This window comes from Nymphalis io, chromosome 12, assembly GCF_905147045.1.
Source record: "Nymphalis io chromosome 12, ilAglIoxx1.1, whole genome shotgun sequence".
Classification (NCBI taxonomy): domain Eukaryota; kingdom Metazoa; phylum Arthropoda; class Insecta; order Lepidoptera; family Nymphalidae; genus Nymphalis; species Nymphalis io.
The window spans coordinates 3,550,330-3,565,166 of record NC_065899.1 but is presented as its reverse complement, the minus strand read 5'-3'; the positions used below and the strand labels follow the sequence as shown (position 1 = coordinate 3,565,166).

General features: G+C 36.1%; 1 protein-coding gene across 7 annotated transcripts in view; it reads right to left on the bottom strand.

The window, feature by feature from the left end:
* The window catches only part of LOC126772252 (uncharacterized), a 54,582-nt gene that overhangs the window by 39,581 nt on the left and 164 nt on the right, over positions 1-14,837 (bottom strand). Inside the window, exons 2-5 of one of the 7 annotated variants that reach the window (XR_007669635.1) lie at positions 14,586-14,795; positions 13,911-14,041; positions 13,244-13,396; positions 11,812-12,851 (exon numbers count right to left, since the gene is read on the bottom strand). Coding sequence is in view for 5 of the 7 variants with exons in the window: in XM_050492539.1 (XP_050348496.1) it covers positions 332-462; positions 1,076-1,289; positions 1,492-1,561 (415 nt within the window). In the remaining 2 variants the exon portion in view is untranslated. Of the gene's footprint in view, positions 1-331; positions 463-1,075; positions 1,290-1,491; positions 1,604-11,811; positions 12,852-13,243; positions 13,397-13,910; positions 14,042-14,585; positions 14,796-14,837 lie in introns of those variants that run through there. The other 6 variants (XM_050492537.1, XM_050492539.1, XR_007669636.1 and 3 more) reach the window with 6 other exon arrangements.

Below are 14,837 nucleotides of genomic sequence, written 5' to 3'. Positions count from 1 at the left end.
TAAAAACTCATTCAGGACTAAGTTTTACAAGTTTGTATTTTTAAAGTTAAATTTATCCACTTGGTATTTTTAAATGTACGTAATTATATGCTTCTACACTTGTTTTGTTACTAACGACATGTTACATATACTATGTTAAATATTTAGGAAGTCGATTTTAACCTACTGACTTACATGAATATATATAATATGAAAAAATAGCAAGTAGACATAAATACTTCGAATGACAATAATTCGGCATTCTTTCTAAGCCATTAGATAATTCTGTATTTTTGTATTGTTGTAAAGTGCAATTTATTTCAATACAAATTAATGTATTTGGAAAACTTACCAAGATGCACAATAGAGGAACCTGCACCGCTAACAGGTAGTGAAAATAATAATCCATCTGTCGTGTATTGACACGTGACCACCATATCCGTATGGAAGGTTAAGTGGAACATATTAGAGTTGAAATTAAATCTAAAAAATAATTTGACATCACTGAAATCCTCCATGAATTTCTATTCATTCATCTATTATAGTAGGTGTCTATACAAATTTTAGCTATAAGTCATTATGATGAGCTCAGTATAAATGAAAACCAATTTATAACATACAAGCCTGTTTCCACAAATCCTAGGATGCATCTTCTGGTTATTATAAAGAATACTTTTGCTGATAGCAATTTTGCGAATATCAGTGTGTTAAACAGGTTTTGTAATATATGTACTATCTTAAGATCTTAATTTAATTTAATTTTAATCTTAAGATTAAGGTGCATACCTTATATATTGCACCTGAAATTACACTTCAAATTCCAAAAAAACAATACATAGCGCTGATGTGTTATAGTAGATGGTTTATATGTTCATGCAACCAAGGCGAAACTAGCAATAACCCCTACCTTTATTGGACTAATAAAATAATAAAAGATTCTTAGACCAATGTCTTCAATCTAGATAAATATCAATGCTATAAGCAATCCTCACTGACCATCTTTTTTCATTCTAATTCGTATACATTTAACTTTGTTGTATTTTACACTATGTAAATCAATAGAAAATATATTGATCAATATATAAATTTGACTTACCCAAAGTCATCTAAAACTGCATTATTTAGGCCGCTATATTCTAGGTTTGTTGTCTTGTAACTAAATCCATCCTTGTTCAAATCCATTTCTTTTACGCGCATAGTATCAAATTGTGGAGGATTTGTTGAACCCCCTTTAGAAGTAAGTTCAGCTCTTCTATTAAATATGTTAAAGTAATTTTGGTTCTGAAGGAAACAAGTCAAAGGCACTGTACCTAAAACAATTCATCGATATTTTTTATATGATTCTTGTACAAAAATATTGTAACTATATATTTATTAGACATATAGCGAATTTATTATAACACTCGATGCTTTAACTATTTAAGTTTAATTTTTATTTAGAATATATAACGGTATACAGATTTTTTTATTCCAAGGGTCATTATTAATAGCTAGTTTCTCGGACCAACTTACCTGCTGCCAAGGTACTTGAAACTTGGAGTCCAACAAATGCGACATATAACAAACAACCCCTGACTGCCATGATTTCCAAATTGTAAAGTGTACATTTGCAATTCCCGTTTGCCTTTTATATATCTTTTACTATTTATCAAGTATATTCAAGGTGGATTCCGTACACATTTTATATATTTATTTATTTTTCTTTTTGTCGCAGTAAAATTGAAATAATTAAAATTATTAAATTGGGTAAATGTTGATAACTAATATTTTAAAGAAAATAATTTGAAAAAACTGAAACGAATTGTTAACTATAACGTGCTATAACTGTAATTTTGCCTGATATTCTTTTTTTGACTCATATATTACTCGAAGAATTAATGAACAATATTATTATTTTATTTACAAAATTATTACATTTTGGTACAAAATTATTACATTTTGACCTGGTTCGTCAGAGTCGAGTCTACGTGTGCCTCTACAGATCCCACAATGGTGACTTGGAGACAAGCCGATTATTTGACCATCTTAGTCGGGTGGCAGATGCTGCGCAAGAGCAGTTTCCTAACGCGGAATTGGTGTTTATGAGGGATTTTAATGCTCACTATGAATCATGGTTGAAATCCCTCAAAACTGACCATGGAAGAATTGCTCATGCTTTTGCTCACACACACGACTTGACCCAACTGGTTGATCAGCCCACCAGGATCCCAGACATTTATGAGCAAGCACCTTCTCTACTGGATCTTCTGCTGACTTCTCATCCGGTGGTATATCAGGTTGTGGTTCAAGCTCCACTTGGTTCTTCGGATCGCGGCCTTATATCTACCAAAGTGCCACAGGCCAAGCTGCCGCCATCAGCGGTATGCAAACGTCGCGTTTGGCACTATAAGTCGGCAGATTGGGACGGTATGCGCGATTACTATGCGTCAGTCCCTTGGAAGGAACGTTGCTTCAGTGGGAATGACCCGACAGCTAGTGTCGCTGCTGTTGCTGATGAGATCATGTTAGGAATGGAATACTACATTCCTAGCTCAGATCTCATCAATAGGGGTACGCGTAACCGTTGGTTCACGCGTGAATGTGCCGACGCTGTATCATCTAAGCAGGCGGCATATCGCGCGTGGATCAACGGCTGCATTAGCGGGGCATCTAACATTGACTCACTGAAAGCAAACTACAATAAAAATTCCAAGTCCTGTAGGAAGGCATACACGAGAGCGGATGCACAGCGCATTGTACAGATTGGTCATGACCTTATTTCGCATCCTTGGGGCTCCCGTAGCTTCTGGCGTCTGACCAAGTCTGTGCAAAACAATTTTTGCCAACCTTTTTTTTTTTTTTTATAGAATAGGAAGACGGACGAGCATATGGGCCACCTGATGGTAAGTGGTCACCAACGCTCTTAGACATTGGCATTGTAAGAAATGTCAACCATCGCTTACATATCCAATGCTCCACCAACCTTGGGAACTAAGATTTTATGTCCCTTGTGCCTGTAATTACACTGGCTCACTCACCCTTCAAACCGGAACACAGCAATATCAAGTATTGCTGTTTTGCGGTAGAATATCTGATGAGTGGGTGGTACCTACCCAGACGAGCTTGCACAAAGCCCTACCACCAGTAACCTTCGCTGCCACCGCTCAGAAATCCGGACGGATCACTAGCTAGCACAGTCCGCAAGAGCAAGCTGTTCTCCTGGCTAAACTCTTTGCCGACAATTTCTTTATCGATGATTGTAGTGCGCTGCCACCTACAATACCTTCATGTGGCCATACGATGCCTGACATCAAAATCAGGCAACGTGATGTGCGTGCAGAGCTGCAATCACTTGATATACGGAAAGCTAGCGGTCCCGATGGAATACCAGCCATAGTGCTGAAGAAGTGCGCAGCCGAGCTGTCTCCTGTGTTAACGCGCCTGTTCCATCTTTCTCTCTCTTCGGGATGTGTGCCGGAGGCTTGGAGAAGAGCTAATGTGCAAGCGGTTCCCAAAAAAGGGGATCGGTCTGACCCGGCAAATTATCGACCAATAGCTATCACCTCAGTACTTTGTAAGGTGATGGAACAGATTCTAAACAACCAACTGATACATTATCTAGAAGATCACTGTCTAATTAATGATCGTCAGTACGGGTTTCGATTAAAACGGTCCACAGGTGATCTTCTAGCGTAGGTAACACACCTCTGGGGTGAAGCTATCGACAAGCATGGAGAATCGTTGGCTGTCAGCCTCGATATCTCCAAGGCTTTCGACAGGGTCTGGCACAGAAGTCTTCTCTCCAAGCTGCCGGCATATGGTCTGCCTGCTCAGCTATGGACCTGGATTGCCAGCTTCCTACACAAGCATAGCCTCCGTGTTTTAGTAGATGGTTGCACTTCACAATTCTATGTAGTGAATGCTGGGGTCCCCCAGGGATCTGTGTTATCTCCCACACTCTTTCTTTTGCATATCAATGATATGCTCTCTCTTGGGAACATACATTGCTATGCAGATAATAGTCCAGTGCATGGTGGATACCACGGAAGCGCAGTGGCTGGGCGAGCGGAAATTGAGAAGAGGTGGAAGGATCTTGTCATTGAACTCGATAGGACGTTAGAGCTCATCGCCAAATGGGGTTCTGATAATCTTGTTGAGTTTAATGCGAAGAAAACACAGGTATAGCGCATAACTGTGTACCTCACAGCGAAAAAGTCACCATTTTACCCTCTTCCGTCCCTCTGTGGCACACCGCTGATGATACAAAGCAAAATCGCCATGCTGGGCATGGACGTTCGCTGCGACCTTAGTCCAAGGGTACATCGAGGCTATTATAAAAACAGCTTCACCGAAACTCGGAGTTCTGAACAAGGCGCGGCGTTTTTTCACGCCACAACAACTGTGCCTGTTATACAAAACACAGGTACGGTCTTGCGTTGAATATTGCTCGCACCTTTGGGATGGCTCCGCTAAGTACCTACTGGAGGCCTTGGACCGGTTGCAGCGACGTGCAGTACGCATTATTGGCGACTTAAAGGTCACAAATACCCTTGAACCTTTACAATTGCGTCGCGAGATAGCAGCATTGAGCGCTTTCTATCGACTGTATCACGGCGAGTGCTCTGAGAAATTATTCTCTCTAATTCCTGCTTCCCCCTTCCTTCTTAAGTCCACGCGAGCTGGTTCTCGATGTCACCGCCTAACTGTGACATCAATTCCATCCCGCACAAAGAAATTTGGTAACTCTTTTCTTTGTCGCACTACCAAAAAATGGAATTCCTTACCAGCTCACGTGTTCCCCTCCTCTTACAACCCGGGTTCCTTCAAACGAGGCGTAAAGAGGCATCTTGCGGGCTGGCAAGGCAGGAACGGCTAGTACAGAACATTCTTCCCGACTGTACTGGCCGTCGTCGCGTTTGGACTCTACTACCACTTACCATCAGGTGGAGTAGAGTCATTTGCCATCCCGGCTCATATAAAAAAAAAGTGAAGCTAAGGAACTAACATTTTGTTTTTGTATCCATTATAAATTATTTTGTAAACAATTTATCATAATTATTTACTTTTACTTGACCATATACACGTATTTAACAGCATAGTGGACCTTCAAGCCTTTTTCTTCTCTCAAAAAAAGAGGTTTCAAAAACACTGATAGTTTTAATGGCACACTACTGGGCAAGCACATACTATGAAAATGCTACATAAAACACCTATACACAAATTTAATACAATACTGTTTAAAATTAACCTTTAAAGATTTTATTTGACACAAAATCGCGTTTTTGTATTTGCTTAAGGATTTATAAAATTATCAATATTTATTACAAAATAAAAAAAAAAATTCATACTATTAACATTTACATTCAAGTGCTTGTTTAATTTCAATTTTAAAACAATTAAAATGTAAATTTTTTAACTATGTATATTTAAATTACTGACTGACTGACTAATAAGAACGACCCAAACTACTGGGCATACAGGCTTGTATTTAAAATACTTTTAATGTGTTGACATAAATCGCGTTGGAACTTGTTCTTATCTATAATTGGTTGTACTAATGCAAGCTCACCTCATACATCCTATCGACAAAAACGCAAATAAATAACAATTAATTATTTTTAGCTTGTTTAAAGTATTTCAATCATCGTATCACATAACCAAATGAATTATTCAGTTTTTTTTATAAGCTAACTGCGCAACCTGGAATGAGATATAACAGATAAATTGTTTTTTTTTTATCATTGTAAATGCTTTTCAACCTTCGTGAATTAAGATATCAGCTCATTTTTCGTTTCTTTCGTTTTTTGTCTTATAAAAGCCATTTTACCTGAAACCAATATTTAGCAATTTATGTTTACAACAAAGATATTGAGTACAATAAAAAAATTTAAACTCTTTACCGATCAAGCAAAGAGTTTTTAGCGTATTTTTATTTGATACGTTGTATCTTTTTTATATTAATATTTAAAAAATTGAATTCCAATTCCTTGTTTTTGGTATTTACAATTTATTTATTTATTGGTAGGTACAATTTATTTTACTGGTGTTAGGGATTTGTGCAAGCTCGTATGGATAGGTACCACCCACTCATCAAATATTCTACCGCAAAAAAGCAGTACTCGGTATTGTTGTAACAAGGGACATAACATCTTAGTTCCCAAGGTTGGTAGCGCATCGGTGTTGCAAGCGATGGTTAACATTTCTTACATTGCCATGTCAATATCTAATCGATCCAGCGTCGTGAAAATGTCTTCCAACGCGTTGGTGAACAGTTTCGGGGATATTACATCCCCCTGTCTCACCCCTCTGCGCAGTTGGATCGCCTTCGTCTTACAGTCCTGGATGTGGACAGTCATTGTAGCAGCGTTGAACAGACATCGCAGTACCTCGATATATCTCCAGTCGATATGACATCTCTGCAATGAGTCGAGCACTGCCCAGGTTTCGATGGAGTCGAAGGCTTTCTCGTAGTCCACAAATGCCATACACAGCGGCTGATTGTACTCTTCGGTCTTCTGCACAATCTGCCGAACAGTATGCCGGCTTGCTCTGGGGGCTGGAACTCGTCAAGTCGTCTGGCGAGACGGTTCGTGACGACTCTTGAGAACAGCTTATACACGTGACTCAGGAGGGAGATCGGTCTGTAGTTTTTCAAGAGGGTTTTATCACCTTTCTTGAAAAACAGTACCACCTCACTCCCGCTCCACGTTTCCGGGGTCTTGCCATGTTGGATGACGGAATTAAAGAGGCTTGCTAGCTCTTTCAGGACCGGAGTCCCGCCTGCCTTAAGCAACTCTGTTGTGATTCCGTCATCTCCCGGAGCTTTGTTGTTTTTAAGCTGTTCTAGATCCGCCCTAATCTCTCCTTGGTCAACGACCGGGAGCTCCTCGGAGTAATGGCGCATAAGAGGGGCGCGCTGGTCATCAATACTGATTCCCACGGGTTTTTGCGATCTTGAAGAGAACAACTGCCCATAAAACCTCTCTACTTCTCCGACAATCTCAGGCCTAGAGGTAACGACCCCACCATTTTCAGTTTTAAGTTTTGTCAGACGCGGCCTCCCAAACTTGCGAGCGAACACTTTCGATCCACGATTTTGCTCAATCGCAGCCTTGATGGCACGGGTATTGGAGCGTCGAAGATCGCGTCGCGTCAGCGTTTTTATTGTTCGGTTTAAGGCCTTATCTGACAAAAACGATGGTAGTTCTCATCGTTTTCTCATGAGATCGAGTGTCTCAGCAGAGAGTTTTGGTGCGTTGTCTCTTCTCTGTGGCGGAAAACACTTGCGGGATGGGTTTTGCAGTATTTTGACCAGCGTGTTGGTTTTCTCATAAATGCTGCTTACGGTTTCCAACGCGGTGAATTGATTTTGAAGTTCCATTTGGAACTTTTCGGAGCATTGAGCAGTTTGGAGCATGGTAGGTCGGAGAGTAGACCTCATCATTCTCGATCTTTCGGCTTTGAAGTCGATATTTAGAGTGCCTCGAACCAAGCGGTGATCACTTCCGGTATTAAACCTGTTGATCACTGAAACATCTCTAAATATGTGCCTTTTATTCGAAATGATAAAGTCTATCTCGTTCCTTGTCAAGTTATCGGGGCTCCGCCAGGTCCACCTCCTCTGAGGCTTCTTTTGAAAGAAAGAATTCATCAAAAAAAGCCCCTGCGCTTCGAGAAAGTTTACCAGCATTTGCCCCCTGTGATTTCTGCAGCCCAAGCCGTAAGGTCCGACTTTCGATTCACCACTATCTTGTACTCCCACACATTAAAGTCTCCATAACAACATAACAACATTGTAGTGGGCCTTCGAGGTGTCGTTGAGGGCCTTTGCGATGTCCTCGTACATCGCTTCGACCACATCATCAGAGTATGTCGAAGTTGGCGCATATACCTGTACGACCTTCAGGGAGTACCTGTCGGAAAGTTTTAGGACAAGGTACGCTACCCGGTTCGACACACTACTGATTTCCACAATGCTGCTAATGAGATCCTTTTTGACTAGAAAACCGACACCACCCTGGGAGAGGTTATCACCTTCGCGGAAGTAGCGTAAGTTACCGGACTCTAGAGTTATCGTGTCCTCCCCCTGTCTTCGGACTTCAGATAACCCCAGTATATGCCAGTTTATATGACTTAACTCTACTTCTAATTCGGCGAGGTGATGGTCCAGCCTCATCGAGCGTCCATTATACGTTGCCATTTTCAGTCGTTTTATACGGTAGCCTGCCGTGAACCGGTGATTCTTAGCACCCCCTGCCCTGCCGATACCGCGACCGCTACCTTGGTCGGGCCTAGCGGGCTTGCCGGTAACTGGGGGCCTTTTTTTGGGCGCATCTGCCATTTACGAGGGTTTGCCCATACTCGCCGCACTGGGCAGGCGTGTTGACGAGCACAGTAGGGGGGTGAGATGTTTATGGGGGGGGGGACGCTGCTGCCCATCCCCCCTTTTCCCCGTCCCTCAGTCGCCTCTTACGACACCCACGGGATGAGATTTGGGGAGTACTATTCTAAGCCGGTACTCCACGGAATACAATAAAAAGATTATAAACTTATAAATAAATGGTTTAACATATATAATTTGATTAAACAAAAATGTCAACATTTTGTGTTTTTCGTTACAAAGACGACTTTGTTTCTATCTGCAAAATATTTTTTTTCAAGCACTGAAACATCATGAAAATATAAAACAAACAATTTCGGGTATTGTTCGCTCTTTTATAAAATTTGGCATGAGTGAACAACGCGTCACTGCCATGCAAATACGATGAGATAAAATTCGGTATTGCTCGAAATATCTACGAAATGAAAGCTTGCTTGCGGCTAGGTTGGCGTTATTCGTCCAAACTGTGGATGACACTGATATGTCAACGTGATAATATCGGACCCTAATAAAGTAAAAGAAATTATATTCCAACGCTGCGATCACTATCCTTAATCATTGTACATTTAAGATTAATTTATTATTGCGTCTTGTTTTTTCTGCTTATTTGATTTTATTATTGAATATTTGACAATTACCTTTTTTTAATTACAATACACATTAATGTTAAAAGTAACTAAATTCCATGTCTTAATTAAAGTTTTCTTAGGAAACGCAGCATGACTGAAATAAATTACCCGGTGTTAAATCGTCGCTAATTGCTACCACAGAGATGCCTGCATTGCACTTGCAGTTACATTTTGATAACAGAAAATAATTGTCTCTAAATTTTCTTAATCCCATTTTTTTTAATTGCAATGAAAAACGTGATAAAGCTAGCGGATAATTTTTAATAAAAGCGCATGACATAACTAGAGCAAGATGGATAACGTCGTAATCGATTCGGAATTGAAATCTTTATTATTTTCCTAAGATTCATCGAAATATGTATATAGACAAACAATTATATTTAAAATTTTAATTCACTTAATATGATATAATAACATAAATGGGATTGATTAATTTAATAAAAAAAATACTATGATCAACTTAATTCTTTTGCCTTTAATTGTTTCGTAATTATGTCCTTCAAGCCGATCGACGCAAGATATATAACAAGGCACAAGTATGTACGCAAAACACAGACTTTTTGTAGTCTCATTGTCATGATCCGAGGGGCAGCAACGATTGCACGATCTTTTTTTCTTTTAATATATATTTATGCTATTTAGTTTGTTAATTAGCACTTTATACAATATAGTGTATAATGTATTGTGTGTATTTTTTATGCAATTGTCGTTTTAAACATAATATATTATATACTTATAAGTAAGACAGCAATTTATGTATTACAAATCAGTGGTTTTAGTATTATTAATGGTGGTTGTTTTTATACAGTGTAAATTTATAGGATTTTTTAATTTAATTTCATCCTGTTAAAACATTTAATAGGATGAAATTAAATTTAAAAATTTTGTACATATAAACCATTTTTATAGAAGTAACTGATAAAAAAAATAATATAAAAACATACTGAAATAGATAATAAACCATTAGGTACTTTAATAGAACTCCAACTCTATGTAACGAAAGAAATAAAAAATAATAAAATAAAAGTAGTTTATAGTATATGAAAAATATGGAGAATGTGATATTTTGTTTTTAATTCTCATATAATAATTACTTTCAACTAATCATCAACTTCGCGAAATGCTAGTTTCGTGAGTTAAAGTACGTAATCTTATAAAGACTTTCTTGTACAAACATAATTGCGATGGAATAAATGTAGACTAGGATAACAAAAGATATCGATAAGTTTTACCTACTTGCAATACTATTTTTTTTTTTGCAATCCTTATTAAGACTTGCTTATAATAATGAGTCTATATTAATTGTTGTGTGGTGAAAGCTGCTCCGATATCCCGTCCCGGCCGTTGTCTTATTATACCAATACAGCATTTCTATTGGGATACTCACATTAGATTTCTTATATTATAAAACAATATCAATGGTTTGTTTGTTTGAACGCTTAGAAAATGTGCGATTTAAAAAAAATGCGTTAGATTAGTAAATTTATTAAGAAAGGTATGTAACATCACGACACCTACAATACACGGGGGCGGAGCAGTAACGTTTGACGCAGTTGAAGCCGCACGTTGCAGCTAGTACTAAATAAATATGAAAATTATGAAACAAAGCCTTTTCGTGGATGATCGCTTAATTTAAAATTAATATTTTGAGAGTCACCTCGATGCCAGGACGACGGTGTCGATCCTAAATTGTCTAGGTACGTGATTGATTAGTTTTCGGTGTTATAAATTCTCGATTAATTTGATTTAACCGATTTCACTTTACTCTTTTAATCTGTTGCCCTAAGTTGATAACTTACATTTTTATTAATAGGTTTCCTTCTACCATATTTATTGTAATTCAGACATAAATAAGAATAAAATAATAATCTTTATAAAATAAATTATTTAAATTCAGTAGAAACGCCACTACGCATGAACTGACATCGACTGAATAACTTTTAATAAAAGAGTCATTGTTTTTTACAATGAAAGTTGGAAGAGTGTTATCCGATACTACGTTCCCCACGATGTTTTCTTCACCAGTAACAGCACGTGATGAATACACAAAAAGTAAGTACATTAATATTCAATTGTGCTTGTCTGGGTTTGAACACAGAACACACATGAAGCACAGTTACACGGATATTTTTTTTTATATTTAATAGAAAAAGAGTATATAACTTTATGTAAAAGTTGAAGAAATAATACAAATTTAATATAATAATAATTAAGAGTAGATGAAATACTTCCAATAATAAATTCTCATGAACTGAAAAAGAGAAAATGGCATAAAGAAACTTTTGAAAGAAAAAGAAATGGGCAAATAGATCTCTTGGTGGTAAGTGGTCACCACCGCCCATATACATTGGCATCGTAAGAAATATTAACCAAACCGTACATCCCCAATGCGCTACGAACTTTGGGAATTAAGATACTATGTCCCTTGTGCCTGTAGTTACACTCCGCCACACAGAACCTGCAGGTTTACTCTTCCTACAAACCGGAATAAAACAATACTAGTTATTGCTATGTAGCGATAGGATATTTGATGAATGCGTGGTGACGGGTTTTTTTATAAAAACATACCACAAAGAAAACAGCTCAGTCAAGTACAGTAAACAATCAGTATAAGTAAATATTTATTTTGTAAACGTTCTTGATAGTTAATAATTTAGGTGGTAATAGTTCTTAGTGAAATAAAAGGATGGATTATTAATATTATTTTATTTCAAGTATATACAAGTATAGCTGTTTGCATTATTAAATACTATGGTCATAAGAAAGAGAAAAAACTGCGTATTAGAAATATAAAGTAAATTCTACTTTAAATTATTTATTCAAGTAACAAGACTCATACAAAATTACAAAAAAATAAAATAAACACTACTATCTACTACTTATACAATTTACTGGTCCAGCTGAAACTTTACAACAGCGGTTTATAAATATACAATCTAGTCTGTTAGCAACCATGATTGGAATTTTGCTTGAGCTGGACCGCACGCTGTGAACCAAGGATGCACACTTTTTTCGCATTAATGCGTAAAAACAGTCTATATTCGCTTCAGCGAACATCCTATCAGCAATCTAAAGGCGTTATTGTACTGGACACGAAGAGAGTTGTATGATTTTAATGTATAATTAGCCCACAAACTATATGTATAAAAAGAGTTATAGTATGCGAGGAATAATGTTTTTTTACAGCCCTACGCACACGCAAATCTTCTGACAATCATGTTAGCTTTTATTGACAATGCTCTCCTCTCTCTTTCAATGTCATTATCATCCTTGAAACTGGTGGTTAGTATATGTCCAAGGTATTTAAATTGGAAAACCTGAGTCAAGTTCATATTATTAATTTTTACCAAAGATATTATTTTTGGACATTTATTACTACTTTCAAATATCATTATCATGCTTTTTTTACATTATATATAAGTCCATGTGTTTTGGCATAGTCTTCATTTAGTTTTTAATATATTTTTTTAGGTTATTTCAAATACCTTTTCTGTTGTATGTTACTAGTTGTCTTAATTTAATCGACAAAACGAAAATTGATGGAAGCAATAGAACCAATTTGACATTTGACCATAATTTATAAAAACGTGTTTTTAAAACCATTAAAATAAATATGATTTATATTGATAATTAAACGCTAAATGCCAAATAATAAAGAATTAATTTAAATTGCAACAACAACAGGCTCAAGCTTTTAAAGTTATTTCTTGAAATATTAATTAATATTAAAAACTAGCAACTAATTTGGCCCTTTAAAGGCATGTCACGCATATTGCTTCTCAACATTTCAAACATATATTCAGCTGCTGCGTCTAGATAAATCGGTGAATATTGTTCTGTGATAAATTTCCAATTGGAGTTCATAAGATGGTGGATTCTGTCACCTAAAAAGAAAATAATGCAGCTTATTTCTTGCAATCATCACAATTTATTAGAATAGGGGTTTTCAGTCCCACAGAAAAAAAGCAAAATATCTATTTTGAATTAGTCATAACTACACAAAAATAATGTGTCACGAGATGGCAAAGTGTCACTTAGGCCGTAGACCGTATAGTAAAGCTAGCTATAAAAACTGGTATGAGATCTTATATACCTTGTGACTTGTAACTCACACTGGCTCACTTTTAAATTGGAACACACCAATACGAAGAATTAATGTTTGTCGATAGTTTAAGAAATAAGTGGGAGGTTCCCATACAGATGGGTTTGCAGTCTTTTCATAAGTGAAATATAATTATTATAAGGTAAATAGAAAATATTATATACATCAACTCACTTGATTCTTTATCTCCGAAGTTAAGATTGGTTAAAGTAAAGTTAGCACCATCCCTTACGTTGTAAAAGTAACGGTAGTTCTTAAGATTTATAAATTGTTGACCGTACTCTTCTTGAACATTAAACGGCATGATCATACCGAATTGAATATTATCTGAAATGTTAATATTAATAAAAAGTGTAGGCAATACTTCAATGTAAAATATAAAATGTTGAATATATATATTAGTGTCCTCATACTCCATTGTTAGTTAGCATGTATATATATGTGACAGAATTTCTTCAGATACACGCAGGTATTTTGACCTTTACCATGTGTGGTAAATTCAAGTAAATTATTAATATCCCATTAAAAACTCATTCAGGATTAAGTTTTATAAGTTTGTATTTTTAAAGTTTAATTTACTTGGTATTTTGAAATTTACGTAATTATATGCTTCTACACTTGTTTTGTTACTAACTACGTCGGTATGTAAAATATTTAGGAAGTCGATTTTAACCTACTGACTTACATGAATATATATAATATGAAAAATAGCAAGTAGACATAAATACTTCGAATGACAATAATTCGGCATTCTTTCTAAGCCATTAGATAATTCTGTATTTTTGTATTGTTGTAAAGTGCAATTTATTTCAATACAAATTAATGTATTTGGAAAACTTACCAAGATGCACAATAGAGGAACCTGCACCGCTAACAGGTAGTGAAAATAATAATCCATCTGTCGTGTATTGACACGTGACCACCATATCCGTATGGAAAGTTAAGTGTGTTATATTAGAGTTGAAATTAAATCTGAAAAATAATTTGACATCACTGAAATCCTCCATGAATTTCTATTCATTCATCTATTCTAGTAGGTGTCTACACAAATTTTAGCTATAAGTCAATATGATGAGCTCAGTATAACTGAAAACCAAATTATAACCTACACGCCTGTTTCCACAAATCGTAGGAAGCATCTTCTGGTTATTATAAAGAAGACTTTTGCCGATGAAACAGTTTTATTTATTTATAGCAGTGTGTTAAACAGGCTACGTAATATATGTATTATCTTAAGATCTTAATTTAATTTAATCTTAAGATTAAGGTACATACATTATGTATTGCACTTGAAAGTATTATTCAAATTGCAAAAAAACAATACATAGCACTGATGTGTATAATAATAAAAGATTCTTAGACCAATGTCTTCAATCTAGTTAAATATCAATGCTATAAGCAATCCTCACTAACCATGTCTTTTCATTCTAATTTATATATATTCAACTATGTTGTATTTTACACTATGTAAATCAATAGAAAATAATATATTGATCAATATATAAATTTGACTTACCTAAAGTCATCTAAAACTGCATTATTTAGGCCGTTATATTGTAGGTTTGTTGTCTTGTAACTCCATCCATCCTTGTATTCAAATCAATTCCTTTTACGCGCATAGTATCAAATTGTGAAGGATTTAATGAAGTCTCATTAAAAGTAAGTTCAGCTCTTCTATTAAATATGTTAAAGAAATTTTGGTTCTGAAGGAAACAAGTCAAAGGCACTGTAACGAAAACAATTAATCGATATTTCAAGGGTCATTATT